The sequence below is a fragment of the Ictidomys tridecemlineatus genome, chromosome 14, assembly GCF_052094955.1.
Source record: "Ictidomys tridecemlineatus isolate mIctTri1 chromosome 14, mIctTri1.hap1, whole genome shotgun sequence".
Lineage (NCBI taxonomy): Eukaryota > Metazoa > Chordata > Mammalia > Rodentia > Sciuridae > Ictidomys > Ictidomys tridecemlineatus.
The window spans coordinates 36,842,862-36,856,156 of record NC_135490.1 but is presented as its reverse complement, the minus strand read 5'-3'; the positions used below and the strand labels follow the sequence as shown (position 1 = coordinate 36,856,156).

Genomic DNA, 13,295 nt, shown 5'->3' with positions numbered 1-13,295 from the left:
CAAAGAAGACCCTCAATTCCTGGCTCCTGCTGAGCACAGGGCCAGCATGCACTGCTTGAACAGGTGCTTTGTTTTTGCCTCACCCTAGTTATGTACTGCATATTTGTATTGTGCTTTTTACTGAGACACCCTACCCCCAGTAAATGACTCTTATGCTGTTGCTTGTAATTAATTTTCAGTCTTTTCCTTAAGATTGTCAGAAAACTTGGGACAGCCTTTCTATGCAGTAAATCCCAACATAATAAATCTCCTTCCCCGAGCATGTGGCTGGCAAAGGTTTGCTGGATTTGAGGAGGACTGGGTATGCCAACCTGCTCTGTGTGCCTGGACTACCTTCGTGGATCATTGATGCTTGTTTCACTGTAGACCTCGATGTTCCCAAGTGTGACTGCTCGAGAAACAGGAAACCTGTCCATCATTTTCTACTCAGGAGGTAGGGAATTATTTGACATCAGAAATAAGCAGCCTTATCTTCAACTAGGAACAGCAAAGCAGGATGTCTAAAAAGCTCAACCCCCAGCTACAACACAATATCAGAGAAGATGCCTGTTGTGAGACACACCTGGAACCAGCACAGCTGTTCTGTGACAATGACCAAGTCACACTTTGCGGCAAGTGTTTGCAGTCCCAGGAGCACAAGAATCACATGGTATATGGGATACAAGAAGCTGCTGAGAATTACAGGGTAAGTTTTGTGCAAATTCCAAAACAATACCTGGTCAACTCCTCCTTTTGATTGATTGGACAGATATTCTGATCCTTTAAAACCTTTCCCTTAGTTAATATCTATTAAGAAATACCAAGCCAGGTATAGTGGTACACACCTATAATACTGGCAACTCTAGAGGTTGAAACAGGAGGTTCATACATTAGAGGCCAGTCTGGGCAACTAATTGAGACAATATGTCAAAATACAAAATAAAGGGGACAAGGTTGTAGCTCAATGGTAGATCGCTTGCTTAGCAGGCATGAGGCACTGGGTTTGATCCCTGGCACCACATAGAAATAAACAAATAAAATAAAGGTATTGTGTCCATCTACAACTAAAAAAAAAAAAAGAAAAAAAGAAAAAGAAAAAAATAAATAAATAGAGCTAGAGATGTAGGTCAGTGGTAGAGTGCCTCTGGGTTCAAAGTCCAGTGCCAAAAAAAAAAAAAAGACAAAAAGAAATGTCATATTTATTGAAACTTCAGCTTTAAAGCTAACAAATAGATGGCTTACCCTTTTAGTTGTCTAAGGATAGAGTCTCATTCTAGAGCAATTAATTAGCTTACTTGGAATTCTGCTATCTATTTCTCTATAGAAATTATTCCAGGAAATATTGAACACATTGAGAATGAAACTTGACGTAGCTAAAAGCATATTGACTGATGAGCAAGAAAGAATGCGGGTGATTCAGGTTAGTGCTTATTTTCAATCTTGGGGGAAAATTACTAATAATATTGGATAGCAAATAATATAAATGAAGTTGAATGTCAAAAGCAGGAAAAGGTATTTGAAGTACATGGGGGTTGGGAAATGCCAATATTTTAATGTATAAAGAGCTCTTAAAAGTCAATAAGACTTGGTCAACCTAGTGAAACTCTGTCAAGATAAAAATAAAGGGGCTGGAATATAGCTCAGAGGTGGAGCATTTGCCTGGCATGCATCTGGTCATGGGTTCAATCCTCAGTGCCACAAAATAAACTCAAAAAGAATATATGACAATAGAAAAAAATGTAGAAAATTGAGAGTTTGGGGAAGGGAGAGGGCATGGAGTTATTAATGATGGTGGAATGTGATGATCATTATTATCCAAAGTACAGATATAAAGACACAAATTGGTGTGGATACACTGTGTATACAACCAGAGATATGAAAAATTGTGCTCTATATGTGTAATAAGAATTGTAATGCATTCCACTGTCATATATAATTTAAAAAGAAAGAAAAATGAGAGTTTGTAGAAAAGAAATTACAAATTTTTTTTCTTTTTGATGTTTTTTTTCCTTTTTTGTTATTGGCTTTGTTTCTTTGTTTAGTGTGTGCATCTGCTCCCACTCCCCATAGTAGGGGGATTGAACCCAGGGGTGCTCTAATACTGAAATATATCCCCAGCCCTTTTTTGTTGTTGTTTTGTTCTTGTTTTTGTTTTTTTTTTTTTTTAGATGAGCTTGCTAAATTTCTGAGGCTAACCTTGAACTTTAAATCCTGCGTTAGGCTCTCAAATCTCTGGGATTATGGACATTGTGCTACTGTGCCCAGCCTTGTGTGTGTGTGTGTGTGTGTGTGTATGTGTTTTGTGTGTCTTAATTTTTGCAAATATATTTTGAACACACAAAAAGATTCTGAACTTTTTTCATGGTAAGAGGAAATACAAATTAACTTTATTAAAATGTTAGTGAGATGGCGTTTCCAGCCCTCATTGGCAAAGATCAAATAGATTAATAATAAGGTTTATAACAGTGACATAGGAGGATGACCACCCTGTGTATTTTTGGTGACCATATAAACTGTGAAGTTTTTTGAATGGCAGTTTGAGAACCGCTATCCAAATCACCACATTATATGAACATTCCATTACTGATGTCCAACCGTGTCTTCATACATAACCCTATTTTGTTCCAGACTTTCAGATTGCAAGTCTTCTCTCTCACACACAGTTCTTAGAGAATATAAATGTCCAGTTGGAGATGATGGAAGAGAAGAATTGCCAAGCCATATAGCAATTTTTCAAAACAGTGTTGACCTCGTAGAAATTACATTCTAGAGAACATAAACAAAACCAGTTAGATATATAGTGTGTTACGTGGTGAACGATAACAGGAGGTAAGGCCTTGAGACTTGTAATCCTCTAGGAGAAGAACATTCTAGGCACAGGAAATGGCAAGTAGGAAGTCCTGGAGACTGGCATGGACTTGCCTGGGGCTGTAAGAACAAAGTAGAGACTGTAGATGATGAGGTCAGAAGATAGAGGAGCCAGTCATATCAGAGAGTCCACTTTGGGTAAAATAAGGAAATTGCTGGAAAGTTTTGAACAGAAGAGTGGCCTGATTTAGCTTCCATTTTCACAGAAACACTCTTTTTGCCTGAGTAAGAATAGATCACAGGAGGGTAAAAGCAAAGGGGAGGAGCGCTGTAAAGAAGCCAGAACAGGGCAATGGTAAACTGGTGATAGAAGAGGTGAAGAAATAGTCAGGTTCTTGATGAATCTTTACTCCTTTGAGTCTCCTGGATTGAGTATCTTCTAAGATGACTACTCCCAGACTTCCAAATGGGAGACATTCATGTTCAGTTTCCTACGTATCATGTCTAATGGACAAATCAAAACCAAATTTATTGTATCCCAAACTGAGTTACTTGTATATCCACACCTTGGGATTTAACCTTTCCATAATTTTATCTATATTTTTATATTTTCATAACTATTCTTCCAGTCTAAAAAACATTGGTGTCTCCCACCCTTGATTCCATTTTTCTCACACTCCCCAGCATCAGGTAACCCATCGGCACCACTTTCCAATTTCCCAGTCTCTTCCTCTTTGCATTTGCTGTAGCTTTTGAAACCAGGTAACCTTCCTTCATCTGCATTTCGTGTCTTAAGATCATGTCGATTTCTTGAGTAATCTCAATTTTATTTTGTTCTTTGGATTTATGCCTTTTAATTCTTCCCTTCTCCTTTGTATTTCATTGCCTTTATATTGTGGTTAGAGATGGAAATAGGATCTCTATTTGTGGTCAATCTGTCATGTTTAACCTGAAATCTGTCCTATCAATATCTGATGCAGGAAGAGGAGCAGAATTTTAAAACGATGATTGAGTCTGAATATAGCATGCAGTTCCGGTTGTTGAGTGAAGAGAATGAGCTGAACTTCCTGAGACTGCACAGATGCCAATGTGACTCAAACATGAGAGGACTCAGTCTGAATCATCTGAACAGATTTGCCACAGAGCTGGAGGAGAAGTCCCAGGAGATGCTACAAGTGAGATATTGAAAATAACATCCTCATAGTATTTTGGAAAAGAGAAAAAGACCTGAACATTATGTCAATTCTATGTCAATTTACTAGAGTAAAATACCTAGTGACAACTACAGATGTCTTCTCTGTGTGTGTGTATAGCGATTCTGTTTCTGTGAATTTATCCTCACATGTATATAAGAAAGGCACATGGATAAGATAAAATATGCCTATAAGTTGTATATAAATTTTACTATATTATACTGCAAGTAAATTTACATCCATATGAAAAGACAAGTGAATCAAGCAACACTGTAAAGTGAGTTTGAGTACAAAGTCATAGTTCAGAATTAACTTTTGAAGCTAGTTCAATTAGGTTCCTTTTTGTCCTCTGCCATCTACTTGCTCCTAGGTGGCCTTGGACATGTTGCTTAACCTCTGACTCAGTTTCTTTAACTACAAAATGGAGATAACAGTGGCCTCTAAATTTTAGCATTGTTGCTTTTTGAGTGAGTTATTCTACAGAAAGCTCATTAACTGGTGTTTTGCATATTTTAAGCAATTGATAAATAGTAGGCATTAATATTAGTGATGGCATATATTGATACTAAGAGATTAAATAAAACCTATATCAATCAATACCCTGTAGAAGGGATACCATGGCTCTGTGTGTACAAATGAGGATTACTCTTCAAGAAAAAAGAAAGTGTCAGATTAGCAACAGAATATGATATACCATCATTTGTTTTAATAATGTACATATGTGACTAGGTGGAATACATTTAGAAGAATAAAAGGAAAACTGATATTATTGGCTAATTATCTAATCTTATAAATTGAAGTAATTTAATCTGTAAAAAAGTATAGTAATTTTAATTTAATGAAGGAAATAGTTAATTTTTTTGAAAAAATGCCATAATAAAAGAAAATACTTTTTTTCTATGTGTGTGGTGCTGGGGATTGAACCTAGGGCCTTGTGCATGTGAGGCAAGCACTTTGCCAACTAAGCTATATCTCCAGCCCCAAATACACATATTATTAATCTGAGTAAATACACTGTGTGCACACACATGCCTCAACTTAAGCATATTAGGTATCATAGCTCAGTTTCTATTGACAGCTGCCCTTCTTGACACAGAAGGATATCATGGTCTTGTTTACTTTAGTGTGTGTGTGAGCTGGCAGGCAGAATAACAGTTTAAAAAAAAAATGGCCAAATTAGTAAATAAGAAAAGATTCCAGTTTTTGAATAATAATAAAGGAATGTTTCTGCAGAGACTGCACTTTTTGGGAAGAGAGAACATGAATAAACTGAAGGAGAGTGAAGTCAAGATTTCTGAACAGCTCTGCAGCCTCCAAAGGATCATCTCAGAGCTGAAGAACAAGTGTGCGGAGTCTGCCTTAACATTGCTCCGGGTAAGACTCTGGAAAACACCCTTCATTTACAGTATTTGAGAAGTGAGAAGTAGACAGTATTTAATAGGGGTCACTTCCAGAACACAGCATTCAATGATCTTCAGCGATGCATGGAGGCGAATTTTCCAGCTGCCAAAAGCATTATGTACACTTTTGTTGGGAATGTAAGTTAGTGTGGCCATTATGGGAAACAGTGTGGAGGTTCCTCAGAAGTTAAGAACAGAACTGTCGTATGATCCAGCAATCTCACAATTGAGTGTATATCCACAGGAAATAAAATCAGTATGTCAAAGTATCATCTGCCTTCCCATGTTTATTGCACCGGTAGCCAAGAAAGAGAAATCTAAGTGTCGTTCCATTGATTGATGAGTAGATAAGAAAATGGGTTGCATATACTAGATGGGATACCATTCAGGCATGAAAAAAGGGAGAGATTCTGTATTTTGGGACAACTTGGATGGAACTAGAGATCATATGATGTTAAATGAAATAAAACAGGCACAGAAAGACTAGTACCACATACTCATATGTGGAATCTGAAAATGTTGGTTTCCTTAAAGTCAAGAGTAGAGTGGTGATTACCAAAGGCTGTAAAGGATGGTGGGAGGGACGGTCAAGAAGAGCTTAACCAGTGGGCAGTAAGTTATAGTTAGGTAGGAGTAATAAGTTCTTGCATGCTATTGCATAGTATGGTGATTACAGAAAACCATAATAGATTGCATGTTTCAAAACACTAGAAGAAATGATTTTGAATGTCTTTGCCATAAAGGAATGATGCGTTTCTGAAGAGGCAGTTATGTTTACCCTCATTTAAACATACAATGTATATATGATGCTGGGCAAGGTGGTGCATACCTATATTCTCAGGGGCTCAGGAGACTGAGGCAGGAGGATCTTGAGTTCAAAGCCAGGCTCAGCAACAGCAAGGCACTAAGTAACTCAGCAAGACCCTGTCTCTGAAAAAAATACCAAAAAAGGGCTGGAGATTTGGCTCAGTGGTTGAGTGCCCCTGAGTTTCATCCCAAGTACCATTTAAAAAAAAAAAAAAAAGTATACATGTGTCAAACATTCTTGATACCCCTCAAATACGTATTTTTATGGTTTTATATGTCTATTTAAAAATAAACTTAGTTTAAAAAAGCATAATTGGGGCTGGGGCCATAGCTCAGTGGTAGAGCACCTGTCTTGCATGTGTGAGGCCCTGGGTTCGATCCTCAGCACCACATAAAAATAAATAAAGATATTGTGTCCCATCTACAACTAAAAATTTTTAAAAAATTAAAAAAGCATTATGGGGCAAGTTCATATTGCAAGAAAGGATATTTTCATGGGCACATATCACAAAGTACATGGCTCTAGTACCCAGTAGTAACCTTATCTCTTTTTTTTCCTCCTAGAATGCAAGGTATTATTTGGAAAGGTAAGTTTTCATTTTGAAAACAATATAAAATTTTGAGTCAGAATCAGGAGTCTTATGTGTTGAGCTCACACAGGGGTCAAGAACATTGGGTAGAGATGAGGTAGTCATCTTCTAGATGGAGGGACCTGGGGCCTGTGCAGATAACTGAGATTGCCACTTTTTTAAACAGGAGTGAGTCACTACTGCTCCAGTGCCTTGAGCCTGCTCACATCACAGACCTGAGTTCATGCCAAGTAAGAGGAATGAACCCCATGCTACCAGTGCTCCAAAGTAAGTTGACAGGATCCGTGAGTAGAGGATACTGTATTTTTATAGTGAGAATCAAGTTAGTATCCTACCATCAATAAAAGTAAATTCTAGAAGTTTAAGAATTAAAGAGCTTAATAAGCTGTACTTGTTAGATAACTACCAGGGAAAATATGCAAATTTCCTCTGCCGTTTCTTTATCATTTTCCCAACTCTGAAACATCATCACAGGCAGATTCTGCTACTTGAAAGTTTGGGGGAGAAATTTCAACATGGAACAAAATGATACAGCTCGCTCCTTTAGTTCCGTGTTTCCCACTTGTCTCATCAATGGAGTCAGCCTTCTTTCTCTTAGCACAGTGCAGTAGATTGAGATTTCCAAGCTTGTTTTCTAAGTTGCCTGTATGATTTTTCATTCCAATTTTTCACTTATATTTTATGAAAGAGTCAGCCACCCTTCATCCTCACCAGCATTTGGTAACATCAATTTCTTTTATTACATCTGCCCTAATAGACGGGTATTTTAATTCGCATATCTGGGATAACTTATAATTGGGTATATTTTCTTACCCTCTATATCTCTACTTTTGTGAAGTAGATCTCCAAACTGTTCCTTTTTTTTCCTTTTTTTCTTTTTATAGTACAAGAGCGCGAACTCAGGACCTCTTGCATTCTAGGCAAGCACTCTTATCCTGAGCTATAGTTCCCCCACCCCCTGTACTGAGAGATTTAACCCTGGGGCAACTTTACCACTGTGCTACATTTCTAGTCTTTTTTTATTTTATCTTGGTGCAGGGCCTCGCCAAGTTGCTGAGACTAGCCTTGAATTTGGGACCCTCCTGCTTTAACTACCTGAGTAGCTGGATTATAGGCATGCACCAACTTGTGGTTGACCCTATTTTTAAAATTGGGTTGTATATTTTATTGAGTTTAGAATTTCTTCATATATTTATTTAGTTATTGCTTATCAGATATGTTTCTCATATATTTTCTCGTAGACTGGTGTCAATCACTTTTTAATTTTCCCCAAAATGTCTTTTGAACAATAGGAGTTTTAAATTTTAACAAAGTTCAATTTTTTTTATGAATTTTCTTTTTTGTGTTGTTTTTTGCCTTAACCAAGGAAGATTTTCTTCTAGAAGTTTAATAGTTTTAGGTTTTACACTTAGGTCTATTGGAGTTAATAATTATATGTGGAGTTAGTAATTATATGTGGCTTAAGAAATGGTTCAAACTTTCTCTTTAAAAGGTTCAAACTTAACCCGGTTCAAACTTTCTCTTTCCTCTGTTTCTTCTGTTTTGGTGGTGCTGAAGATTGAGCTGAAGCATGCTAAGCATCTGCTCTATTACTGAGCTACATCCTAGCCTCTGATTATTATTATTTTGTACATGGTCATCCAATCTGTTCAGTACCATTTGCTGGAAACACTATGCTTTCTCTATTAAATTTACTTGGCATGTTTGTTAAAAATCAATTGACATATATGACCAGGCCGATTTGTGGACTCTAATAGGTTTATTGATCATTATGTCTTTTTGCCAATAACACTTTGGCTTGATGGATAACTCTATAGGGAGTCTTGAATGCAGGTACTGTGAGTTCTCCAAATCTTCTTCTTTTTTATTTTTTTTTTCAAAATAATTTTGTGTATCCTAAGTTTTTTATTTATGTCAGGGTTTTTAGGTCCCTCCTGACCTGCGGGAGAGATTGGGGGAGCACTCCCTCCCTCCCCGGAGGACAATCAGACGCACCAGGGAGAACAGTCAAAGCAGGATCTCGTTTATTGAGAAAACGCACACAGCTAACATAATGTACAGGAGCCAATCAGGGTAAAGGTCAGCAGGGTGGGGAGAACTTACATCTATACCCATCCTACAGGCAGTAATGGGAGACAGGAGCTGTCCATGAGGGCAGAAGGGTTCTGAGCCTATCCTAGAGGTGGTCCGATTCTTCATCACAACCCATGGCAGTGCCTTCTGGCTAATCGCCAGGTGCTGTCTTAGCCACATGTGGCCCCAGGACTGGGAAGCAGGTAGCAGACAGCAAGTTAAGTTTCCTCTTTTCTGATGCAACATGTCCCACATTACATCATGCCCTACAGATTTATTGTTGACTTTTTCAAAGTAAGACTGCTGGAATTTTGACTGATATTACATTGCCTGTGTAGATCAGTTTGGAGAGAATTGATTTCTTGACAGTATTGAGTCTTTTTGTCTCTCTCTTTCTTCTCTCTCTCTCTCTCTCTCTCTCTCTCTCTCTCTCTCTCTCTCACCTGCGGGAGAGATTGAGGGAGCACTCTCTCTCAGAGAGAGAGAGAGAGAGAGAAAGAGAGAAGCTGGATTATAGACATGCACCAACTTGTGGTTTCCATCTGTTTAGTTCTTTGATTTTTCTCATTAATATTTTATAGTTTTTAGGATATAAATATTATATGTATTTTATGAAGTTGATTTTTTTAATGTAGTTTATGCTTATTTGCATTTGCAGGGTAAACCTTGGTGATGATGTTTTACCTATTTTATATATTGTAATATTCAATGTGATCACATTTTGTTAAGAATTTTACATATAGATTCATGTCTGTAGCTTGCTTACTTTGTAATCATCCATTGTAGCTTTTAACTTTGCTTTTGATTTCTAGATAATCTATTTGATCCTCTGTCAGATTTAGGCTGGCTTAGTTCCCTACATCCTGTAGACCTTTTTTTGGTGATGATGGGTTGCTTTGGGGAAAGGGTGCTGCAGATTGAACCCAAGCCTCACTCATGCTAAGCATGCTCTCTACCGCTGAGCTACACCCCTGCCCCTACAATCTATAGATATTTTTAAGATTTTATTTTTCTTCCAACATAGCAAACAAAGTTATTCTAGAGTCTTTGCCTAATAAATTCCACTATTTAAAATTCCTTACAGATTTATTTCTGCTAGTCTCACTCAATTGTAGTTTTCTGTTTTGCAGATGTATGCTTATTATTTTTGATAGTAAGTTTCTCTTTGTTCCTCCATCATTATTTTAGAAATTCTTTGAAGCCAGGAATAAAGGTGTGTATGTTTGCAGAGAGAATTTGCATTGTTTCTGCCAGTCTCCTGGAGATACTAAGAGTCTGGGACAACTTACAATTTATAGTTCAAGGCATGTGGCTTTTGAGACCACTCTAATAATGTGAATCAGGCTGCCAGACCAGGGACTTAAGTTAATTTAACTTACTGAAGTTAAGTAATAGAACTTACAGAACTTGCTGCTGCATTAGATGTTAGAGGAAATAAGAAATACAAGACTTCTCCGGATTTATGGCTTCATCAACTAAAGCAACAAGGGTTCTATTAACTGAGAAGTAGAGACTAGAGAGGGATGGAGCTGGAGTTCCATTTTGGGTATATTAGGTTTGAAATTCACATGTTATATCTAACTAGTCAGTTTGTTTACAGAGTGAGTTATGCACATACAGAACACATTTAATACTGAGGCTAGCTGAGGTCGTTTAGGGAAGAGAATACATACATTAAACAAATTGTAAAAGAAGGATATTTCAGGACCAACTCTTGAAAAATCAAAGTATTTGGGAGTTGAGCAGAAAGAGATACAGGGCAGTCCGAGATATGAACAAGGCAGGTATCACTTCCCTTTGTGTAAGGAATTACATTGTGCTTCCTCATTATCAGCTTCATTTTTCTGGAGGATTTTCATAGGTTTTTTTGCTAATATGTTCTCTTTTGATTTACTTAATGTTGAGTGCCTGATATCAGCAATTTTAGATATTTACATAACACGGGATATTTAAGATGAATAGAGGAAAGAACCATGAATGAACTATTCTGTTAATAGACGCCGGTGCTTCTAACCCAGTACACCAGGTTCTAAACATAGAAAGATCTTTATCAAGCTAGGGTTGGATCCCAGGAGAAGTCTGGGTGGGACTGATTACCAGGACAGTTGTACAGCCTCAGGGTTGAAGGTACTTCCGAACCTCTCCTTGGTTCCTTATTTATATTGTTCCTTATTCTATGGTATTGTGTCTGCCTAGGTGGACTATGTACCTGTCTATCATTTCATTGACTTTCTTCTGTGTTGTCTATTTATTGAAGCATAGTTTGGAGGTCCCTTTCCCTGGGATCCCCTAAATTGCCTCTGCTTTGTCTGTGCCTGAGACTCATGCCTGCTTGTTAGGAAGGTTCTGCCATCAGAAGTCATGTCTCCACCATTGGCTTTGATTCAGCCCCTAAGGTAACTCATTTCTCTCTCCCTGTAGGACATATAACTTTGGATCCTGAAACAGCTCATCCCTGCCTAGTCTTATCTGAGGACCTGAGAAAAGTGAGAATTAGAAATATCCAGCAGGGTAAACCGTGCCACCCAGGGAGATTGGACTTCAGTGCTACAGTGATGGGTTTGGAAAGCTTCACCTCAGGGAGGCACTACTGGGAGGTCGATGTGGAAAAGGCAACAAAGTGGCAGTTGGGCATATCGGAGGACTCTGCAGACAGAAGGGGCAACATGCCTGAAGCTTCCAAAGTCTTGCTCACAGGATCCTTGATGGGGACCAGTTACACCTTCTGGGTCTTTCCCCCTTTAAAAAAGGTCTGCTTGAGAAAGCAAATGCTTAAAGTAGGAGTCTTCCTAGATTATGAGTATGGGCAGATATCATTCTACAATGTGACAGAGCGATCCCTTGTTTATAATTTCTCTTCTCTCACCTTCCAAGGAGTTCTCAGACCCATATTTTCTCTTTGTATTCCAAATGGAGACATGGATTCCGATTCGCTCACTATCTCACTGCCTCATGTTCCTTCCTGAAATGCTGCCGTTTGCTCTTAATCCTCTCGTGTGTGAAATCCAAGATCGTAAGAGACCAGCAATGTAAGAGCAAGACTGTGTGAAAAGAACTTATACAGAGCGATCCAATAGAAGACTATGATGAGCTGGGATCCAATATAATGCCCCAGAGCCTTTTCATTAATGAGACTTTAAACACCTGTTAAGTGGAAAAGATTGCATTTAAGCTGAATTATGAATAATAGATATTAACTAAAAAAACTAATTAGAACAAAAAATGCATATGCCTCATAAAGTTGAGAAATTATAGGACAAACATAGTCTGTGTCTTTAGTAATATGATTGGGACTCTAAGCATATTCTGAAAATATTTATGAAATTCAGTATGATCAGAAATGAAGACTGCAAGATTTGAGGGTGTCTAGTATTGGAATATGAAGACTGGGAGATTTGAGAATGACATCCTCTTACTTATTCCTGCTAACATTGAGACATCTATTATTGACAATAAGTATCAAGACTTCCTAATGTCTGTCATTCCAAATAGAGAAAAATAATTTGCTTGGATATTTTATCTGGGTGGCAAGTTTCAGAAAAAAAAGTGAATATTTTTTCAACTATTCTTTTCTACCTCTGAGAATTAAATTTCTTAAAAGAACTCTGAAAGTATGGTGCTTTGAAATTCATGAGTAAAATAATGATGTATTTATTCTCATCTTTCTTTATTTGGCGATTCACTGAAAAATGCTTTATCCTACCTTCATTCTTGCTCAGAGGGGTTATGTAATGGCAAAAAATAATAAAAAAATATTTACAGAGGATTTTTATGTGAAAGGTTTAGCATATTTCATCTCCCTTATTATTTTTAACAACCCATAAGTGTATCCTAATCTTATTATTCAAGTGTAGAACTGATACTGAGACAGGATTTAATTTGTCTAAAGTCATACAACTGTTAAGAACCTAGTCAGTAATGAGGATGAGGAATTAAATCCAGATCTTCATATCAAAAAGCAAGCTTGTTCCTGAATTCTATTGGATAGGGATTTGATTCCTTATTCTGATAAGCACAATTAGCTAACACAGTTTTACTCAAATTTCCTCAAAAAAAAAATGCAAGCCAATTTCAACAGGAAGTAAAAAAAGCAGAATATTTACTTCTAGTATTTCCCTCTGTAGGTAGACTCAGGTACATTGTGGAGGCTAAGCTCTTTGGGATGGGTAGAAGAAGAGGGAGGCAAAATCAAATAGAAATTACTTCTACAGAGGGATGGAGGTCTGGGTAGTTATTCTGTCTATCTTTTAGAGACAATTTTTTAAGTTATCATCTTAGAATTTTCAAAATTAACTTCTAAAATGTGGATTTTTCTTTCTTCTTTGGTAAATATGTAAGCTTAGAAAAAGTCCTTGTGCATCTTCACGCTAGATCATAAGAAAACTTGGGGAAAGTGTCCCTGCTGTAAAATAGGAAGCTACATTACATGAATTGGAAGTGAGGTG

The 13,295-nt window shown here is 37.4% G+C and overlaps 1 protein-coding gene across 1 annotated transcript; it reads left to right on the top strand.

The window, feature by feature from the left end:
- The first annotated feature begins 232 nt into the window (after window positions 1–232).
- Triml2 (tripartite motif family like 2) lies at window positions 233–12,604 on the top strand. Its single transcript, XM_005329251.4, has 7 exons — window positions 233–685; window positions 1,304–1,399; window positions 3,768–3,962; window positions 5,214–5,354; window positions 6,752–6,774; window positions 6,944–7,044; window positions 11,272–12,604. The coding sequence occupies exons 1-7, from the start codon at window positions 497–499 to the stop codon at window positions 11,814–11,816; spliced, it is 1,290 nt and encodes a 429-aa protein (XP_005329308.3). The 5' UTR covers window positions 233–496; the 3' UTR covers window positions 11,817–12,604.
- Window positions 12,605–13,295: the final 691 nt, after the last annotated feature.

Excerpts from the sequence above, each read along its gene's own strand:
- Triml2 (XM_005329251.4), top strand. The coding sequence starts at position 497 with ATGTCTAAAAAGCTCAACCCCCAGCTACAACACAATATCAGAGAAGAT. Across the intron at positions 686-1,303 it reads AAGCTGCTGAGAATTACAGG|AAATTATTCCAGGAAATATT; the intron begins GTAAGTTTTGTG and ends ATTTCTCTATAG. Across the intron at positions 6,775-6,943 it reads GCAAGGTATTATTTGGAAAG|GAGTGAGTCACTACTGCTCC; the intron begins GTAAGTTTTCAT and ends TTTTTTAAACAG.